Below are 8,211 nucleotides of genomic sequence, written 5' to 3'. Positions count from 1 at the left end.
GCTACGAAACTTGAGAACCATGTTCAAAAGCCCAAGACCTACAAAAGAGCCTCTTGGAGCCATGCCCTAAACCCAACAGGAAGTGCGCCATTTTAATTTGCTTCATATATTGTCCACTTACCAAGTCCAGCCTATTAAAATATATATGGAAATGATGAAAGGTGTGGACTCAGACTGTTGTGTGGACAGTCATTGATGCTCGACTATAGGAGCTTTAAGGAATAAGGCGTTCCTTATACTGTGAAACATTTAATAGAAATAAAAACAGCAGTAATGTGAAATCACCAAGACAAGATTACACACAAACAAAACACAGCAAAAACTATTGATGTTCCCCACTACAAATTACGGTTGTGACGTCAGCCTGTGTTTTTGTGCTGTTTTTTAAACTCTAGTAAACAGGAGTCCTGCCAGGCCTCACAGGGAGCAGGATCGAACCTGTAAGTGCTGTTAATGGGGGATATAAGCAGCTTGGAACGCTGGTCTGAACCACAAACATATGCTGCAACTGTGCTGGCTGCTCACACTGAAGCAGATATGGTAAGTGAGAGTTCATGTTTGTAACATTTTTACACTCAGTTGATAGTGTGTGTTGACTTTCAAAAATTTGTAGTAGTAGTTTTGTAAAAGTCGTTTTCATGAAATTATGTAACAGTCTACAAGTATACTGTCGAGTTTGTTTAATTTCATTTGTGCTAAATCAGTTACTTTTCTGTGGAAAATCATCCATGCTTACTTATTACTTGTGATGCAGCTATTATAGTGATATAGTAATAATAACTTTATCTACATGTATATGTACTGAATAATAAACTTAGTCATACAGTTGCTAATTCCCCTACTATGCTCCACTTTATTTTTTCTTACACCTTTTTACATTTTTTTGCTATTTCACACAATCAGTCAACTTCTTGAGTAATTAATCTATTTTATTATTCATTAATTAATCATGTATTACACATAATAGAGATGACCCCATGCCAATACCTTCCTTGAGATAAACAGTCAAATGACAGCATTTATATATTAATGAAATAAAACTGTCACTTCATGACTGACTGCTGAAAAAACTAAATAACAGTAGTAATAATAATTATAGTAACAGTAGAAATAATAATAATAATAAAACACTTACCAGAAACAGAAAGCAACAGTAAATGCTTTACAAAGCAGAAAAGAAATATGAGCAAATTCAAACAAAAGCTGAAATTTAACATTATATTGAAACTGAGGTGGTTAGGAAAATACAGTTTCAGGAAAAGGGATCAGGGAAAGTAAATAAAGCAAACAACTAATAACCACAACAATGAGCATTACAACACAAATTTTAATCAGAATAACTAATATCATTGTCCCAACTGCAAATTTGTAAAACTGAACAGACATGTCCAGAACAAATAACAGCATAACAGATTCAGGACAAAATGTTACTAAAATGTTGCTAAAATGTTACAATTTGAACGGGTGCTTTAATAAAGCAATGATGTCCTTATTTGAAACAGTCATTTTTTGACTTGTGGCATTGTTGATTCAGCTTAATGTTGGAGTTAGATTTTCTGATATATATTTTGTGTACCTACAGGACATTTACATAGATAAGTTCAGACACAATATTGTTATTATATAAAGTCTGTGTTGTGCTGTATTCCTCAAGACATACTTATATGTATGTTTAGTATGTCAGAACATCAGATTTGGAAAAACAAGATTGATTATTTGTGTTACAGTTAGAAGCTGATATGCACATTTCTGTTTTCTGTCCTGAAACTCTTTTTACTTAATATTTATTTGGCTGATACTTTTGTCCAAAGCAACTTACAACAATTGTATGCAAATCATGTGGGAGCAAGTGTTAGATGCAATCCAAAATCGGGAGTGTATCCCTTGTGAACAAATACCTAAAAATATCTTTTCTGCTGCTGCACTGCTTAAAGAGTCTTTTGAGACTCAAGAGTGCTGTATGTAAGACATGGATAATTGTTGAGTCCCAATATCAGGTCGTAAAAAAACAGTGCTTTGGCTTGTTGGTCCATGACTGAAAACGCCAGTTAGGGGACTCATTGATAAAACATCTGTCTTTAGAGTTACATACAGCACCTTTAAATACATGCTAGCAAGGGTTGTGGAGATGTAGTCTGAAAGTTGAGTAGGCTACGGCAGGGGATGTGTAGTGACTCTGCTGGCTTGACTTCAGGCAAACCCACCACTGTTTAGCCAGGCCACAGAACAGTCTGACTTAAATTTCTTTTGTGTGAATGCTCTTGTTCCAGAAGATAAAAGCAACAGTTGTCTGGACATGTGCTTTAGTCATCTCCCTGTTCATAGAATCCTGTCATGCACAAAAGGTAAAACTCACCAGCTACTCACATTCTCCACTGGTTTCCTGTATCACACCCCCTTACCAAAGCAAACTGCTCTTCCTCTCAGCTGAACATCCACTGGGGTCCACAGTCGATGATGTACTTGAAGGGCAAACGTGAGTTTCATCTCTTCTGTCACTTTGATTAAAAACAAAACTCAAGCTCATTTGTCAACAGGGGTCTCATTTGTTTTCCACACTGAATATACTGTATGTTAACATCACACATACAGTATATTTGGAATAGCTTCATTGGAGGTTTGTCAAAGCTATTTGATGCTTAATCTAAGTAAAATATCTGTCCACTGTGTTACCTATTGCTTGAATGATTCTCTACACATTTTGCCAACATTTGGGCAGACATATTTTGTAAATTTCACAAGGAGTTCTGTGAACTTAAAAATAAGTTAAACAAGGGTTGAAGACATTAAATCTGTTTCTGCATTTAGCAGTAGCCTCAGTAGTTCAGGTAGCCTGTGTTTCTTTCTTTTCTTTTTTTTAGTTTTCTCTTTGTTTGCGAGTTGTCAAGTCAAGACAATTTTATTTATAAAGCCCACTACCTAAAGTCACAGTTAGCCTCAGAGGGCTTTACACCATATCACATTCCTCTGTCCTTAGACCCTTACATGGACTACAGAAAAAACACCCTATAACAGGGAAAAAATGTCATCAGGAAAAGCGACTGATGAAGGACCCCTATTCCAGGAGGGACAGAGGTGTGAGAGATCAATTTAAAAATAAATAAATAAATAAATCGATAAAATAATTCACAAAACGATACATAGGAAAGAGAAAGAGAGAGGAGAGAAAGAGTGGGAGGAAGCGAGAGGTTGAGAGATTCACAGCAACAATGATGGTAACAATAACATAACATATAACAATTAGAATTTGCCTGTGTAAATGCAGATGTTGCACAATTTACAGCATAATTGCTGGGTGGAGGGGAATTTTTTCCCCTCTGTTTTCTCATTGTTTATGTTAAAATAAAAGGGAAACATATCATACACCCATATCTACATATGCTCAATTGCTTACACTTATACATATGTCCACATAAGCATTCACATATGCATGCATATACTGTATGTCCATCACAAGTTTGTAAGGAAATTTGTAAGGAAATTTGACCCTAAACCGACCCTTAACTGAGCTAGTGCATTGCTGCAGGTCCTTTCAAAAAGAGGAGAGGAAGTCTGCTCATAATGGTAATAAAACGTACTTGTAATAAATTTGATCAGTTTATTCCAGAAAAGGTCAGCTTTTCCATTTTAAATATTTCCAAAATTATTCTGTACCAGTCTTCCAAAGTGGGTTTAGCCACCTTCCAACGTGTAATTTTTTTTTTTTACTTGCCGCCAAAAAGGCCTGCAGCAGTTTTGTATTGCTGCTCTGTTTCAAAAACTAAACGTGGTATGAGTTTCCAAGTTCAGGGATATTGGAGTCCTAACTGTGCTTAAGGTTGTGTGAATGACCTTCCATTACAAATTCAGTCTGGGGCAGTCCCAAAATATATGGTAATGGCTCACTTCAACACATTGTCTCCAGCAAGACAAACTCGTGTTTTTTTATTTTTATGTAGCCAGGGTTTCTACAATTATATTTGGCTTTTGCCTTTATTATATTTTGGACAGCATAAGTGTGAAAGGCTTGAGAAAAGGGATCATATGCAGCAAAGGGTCACAGGTCAGTGTTGAACCTGTGGCTGCTGCAGTGAGGACACTGCGTGGGACACCTGGTCTTTGAGGTGAGCTACAGGGCACCCCAGATAGCCAAAGTTTATTTTTAAAGCCTTTAGGAACCTAAATCAAAACTGTCCCAAAACTGTCTCAAGATGTACTTTAGGGTCTTACATGCATAATAAAAAGCATCAAAAATTCTCATTAGCCTCAATCCAAATTTGAAATATTGTCACAGTTTTTTCAGTGTCCTGAGACTGGGTTTATTTGGGTGTGGTTATTAACAGAAAACTGTGACTTACACCACACATTTACTACTAAAGTGACCACATTTACTGCTCTGCAAAGACCTGTTTCTCTGCTCTGCTCCCCATACTCCGATGCATTCACTGACATTGTACAGAGACACGCCACTCGTAACACCAATTTAACATGCCAAACTGAAATCCCTCAGTGCTTCTTTCAATACTGTAGATGTAATGTAACCAGATGTGGCAATGTGATTCAGGGATGAACAGCTCAGGCTGTGCCAACTCTGCTTTTCTTCATGGCTGTCATGGTAATGAGAGACAGTTGACAAAGTTGGGAATCAAGGAGGTGTCAAAACGCAATCTACCATGCCCCCACACAGTCTGGAGAAATGCTGTTTTCCTCAAAAGCAGCTGTTTTCAATTCACTTCTGTAATGGTTGGGAGCTTTTAATTTCATTAAGATTTTTGTGGATATTTAATGAGACATTTAACTTTGGTATAATATGTGTGTTTTTACTATTTCAAGCCACGTTTCCAGAGGCTTTAAATTAAATTTATTTATTATTATTATTATTGTTATTATTATTATTATTATTAAATAAAAATGAAGATTTTCAGATTGGACATTTGTCTATTACTAATATAACCCTATTTTAAAAGCCAGCGTGACATCTCATTTAGTTAACATGCTTTTTAATCAAACATTCAATGGAACTAATTGTGGTAGCCTACCAGTGCGTGTCATTGACCTTTCGCCAAGCCCCGCCCCCTTAGTTCACTCGGACAAACTATCAGAGTGCTGGCTGAACGAACAATGGCAGCTGTCATTGTCAAAGACATGTCTAAAGATGATACACATAACTTTTGGGGACAGAAGCGCTTTGTTTCACACAGAAGCCATCAAAGGGGTCTTCACTATGCTGTGGTGTTAGTGTTAGCCAGCCTTTCATTGTAACCTTACAACTAAGTTTAACCTAGGGGTTTTCATTTGGGTGGGCTTTAACTACAGACTTTTTCTACCATTAACACTGATGTCCAATAGTTAAAGAACAAGAGCACTCACTAAGACTAAGTTAAACAGATGAGCTAGCGTTACAAACCCGAAGTTGGCAATTACGTTAGCAGCTGTTAGCTAACTTAAGCTAATGTTACTTAAAGTTTGTTGCAAGTTGACACAATGGTACCATGTCGGTAACATTGTTGACACAATGTTATCGACATAAAATACAACGTTAGATATAGACCTACCTGTAACTTTGCTGCAAAACACTTAGAACAAATGTAGACATCCTTGTCTGTTAATCTTCTTTATAAAATCTAGATTATGGGTTTATTTTGACTAAATCTGTAGTTTGGTTCTTCACGAGGTTCTTCAGTGTGAAGCCGTTTTTCAGTAATTACGGCACCCAAATCTAGCCAATAGAGGCTATATTTCTTTCTTTCTCATTTGTTTGTGATAATGGAACCATCACATTACAATTTGACTTTTTTCTCACTGGAAACCCTTAACAAATGTGCAACACATGTGAAATCCAAATGTGAAATGTGCATTTAAAACCAGATTAAATATTCAGTTCAGTTATCCTAAAGACAAAAAAGATCAATATAATTATGAAAACAATATCAGCTAAGCAATGTATTGGTTTAACCCTGTGTCCTGCTGCTGACTTTAGATGGCAGGAGGTTCGTGTCTGAGGATGACAACAGTGTTTGGAAGCAGAGTCTACAGGGCTGGTACGCAGTGGCCAGAGGTACAGCATGACTTTCACCTCATCTCAGCCTGTCATTTCACTTTTTCTTTTTTTTTCATATTACCCACTTATCAAATTACTACCACCACTCGTAGTTATAAATCCATAGAAAGTATCAAATGCAGCAGCTCTACTGGGCTTTGAAGCCTCTTTTGGCACATTGTCTGACTTTATAGTACATGTACTTTTCGGTTCAGTCTCAGTAGTCTAACCGGCAGCAGCAGGCAGCTGTTTTCAGTGAGAAAGCTCAGATTTCATTTTGCATGACCTGCCCATAAGCAAAAATCAGACAGACAGTGTGGGAGACTAGCTGGTGAACACAAATCCATCTCTTTCGCTGCTTTTAGATTATTTCTTAGGAGATAATAGAGACCAAAAACAGAGCTGAAAGAGACTTTAGGTGTCATAAACACAACTCCAAAATGAATGACAATGTGGAGAAGGAGACACAACTCCAGTCCACAGCCTCAGCAACACAGCATCTATCTCTGTTTGATTCTATGGAGACAATGATCAGCATGTGTCACTGATTGATACTATGGAGACACTGATCAGCATGTGTCACTGACTGTCACCATGGAGACACTGGGCAGCATAGTCACTGATTGTTACCATGGAGACACTGCTTAGCTTGAGTCAGTGATTGTTATAATGGAGACTGGGGGCAACATGTGTCACTGATTGTTACCTTGGTAGTACTGGTCAGCTTTCACCACTGTTTGTTATTGTGGAAGCGCTGGTCAGCAAGTGTTACTGATTGTTACCATGAAGACACTGGCCACTTTGACTGATTGTGTAAAGGGTGAGTGTTGGACCCAGATGCAGTACTCGGATGCTCAGGGACGGTTGGTAATAAACTTTATTTAACCCAACACAGTCAAGGTCAATAATGTTCAGAGTCAATGGTGTGGAAAGTTCGTTCTTCGGGCTGAGAGCCCAAACACAGTCTTTGGGAATCCCACGAAGAGAAGACACGAACCTTGCAGTTACTGCAGCTGGAGAGCAGGAAGCCCCAGAGTCTGGTCGAGCCGACAACACGTGGTGAAAGAGCGTCGTCGATTGAGCACAGGGATAGTCGAGGGCAGGCAGGAGTTCCGTAACCGTGAAGGCAGTCCGCGAAGGCAGCAGCACCGATGAGGAGAGAGCAGACGGATCGTGGAAGCCAGGTGGAGGAGACGTAACCAGGAGAGCAGTCAGGATTCCGTAGCGCCGAAGCAGAGCACGTGGTCAGGAACGGAAGGCAGGTAGATACACGAGGAGTCAGGCGAGGAGGGAATGTCGGGGACAGGCAGAGTCGGCGTCGGAAGATCTGGCAGAATATCGCTGGAGAGTCTCGCATAGTGCTAAAGAACAATCTGGCAGAGAGCGAGTGTGCTGGAGTGGCTTATATGCATGGTTGATTGGTGATCAGTTGCAGCTGTGCGGTGAGCAGGCTGAGGAGGTGGGCGTGGTTTGCAGGTGGAGTGAGCAGAGGGAGGGTGAGTGGAAAAATACTGGCAGCAGAGGAGGAGGAGGAGGCAGGCAGGTAGGTATACACCATGACAGAACCCCCCCCCTCAAGGGACGGCTCCCGACGTCCCAAAACAGGTCCACCGAAGACGGGAGCGAGGAGGGGGCCAGGAGGAGGGCTAGAACTCCTTGGAGATGTCCGAATCGAGCCCACCGTAGTCAGAAGAGGAATCGACCTCCGGAGGAGCAGCAGGAACCCCCTTGACGCCCCCAGAAGCACCAGGATCAGGAGGAGGACGAGGAGCAGAACCACGCCCCAGGGCGGCACGGGAGGGCTGGTCAGGGTGCTGGCGATGAAACTCCTCCACCATCTGCGCGTCCAGGACCTGCCGGGCCGGCACCCACGATCTCTCCTCCGGACCGTATCCCTCCCAGTCCACCATGTACTGTAGGCCCCTCCCACGGCGACGTGAGCGAAGCAGACGACGGACGGTGTACGCTGGGGCCCCATCGATGATCCGGGGAGGCGGAGGTGGCTGGGAGACGGGCTGAAGAGGGCTCTCTCTGACCGGCTTGATCCGGGAGACGTGAAACGTGGGGTGAATCCGCATCGAGCGAGGTAACCGGAGCCGAACCGCCGTGGGGTTGATGATGTGGTCGACTGGAAAAGGACCCATGTATTTGGGGGCCAATTTCCGAATCCACTCGAAGGGGAGATCCCTGGT

The 8,211-nt window shown here is 41.0% G+C and overlaps 1 protein-coding gene across 1 annotated transcript; it reads left to right on the top strand.

The window, feature by feature from the left end:
* The first annotated feature begins 2,255 nt into the window (after positions 1-2,255).
* LOC148189268 (spexin prohormone 2) lies at positions 2,256-6,132 on the top strand. The gene is given in 3 exon segments (XM_088080636.1): positions 2,256-2,345; positions 2,428-2,476; positions 5,960-6,132. Coding segments are annotated over 3 exon segments (312 nt in total).
* The last annotated feature ends 2,079 nt before the right edge of the window (positions 6,133-8,211 follow it).

Source organism: Plectropomus leopardus, chromosome 7 (genome assembly GCF_026936395.1).
Source record: "Plectropomus leopardus strain MGB_pleo_1.0 chromosome 7, ASM2693639v1, whole genome shotgun sequence".
In the NCBI taxonomy this organism is placed as follows: domain Eukaryota; kingdom Metazoa; phylum Chordata; class Actinopteri; order Perciformes; family Serranidae; genus Plectropomus; species Plectropomus leopardus.
This window is presented reverse-complemented; position numbering and strand designations above follow the sequence as displayed.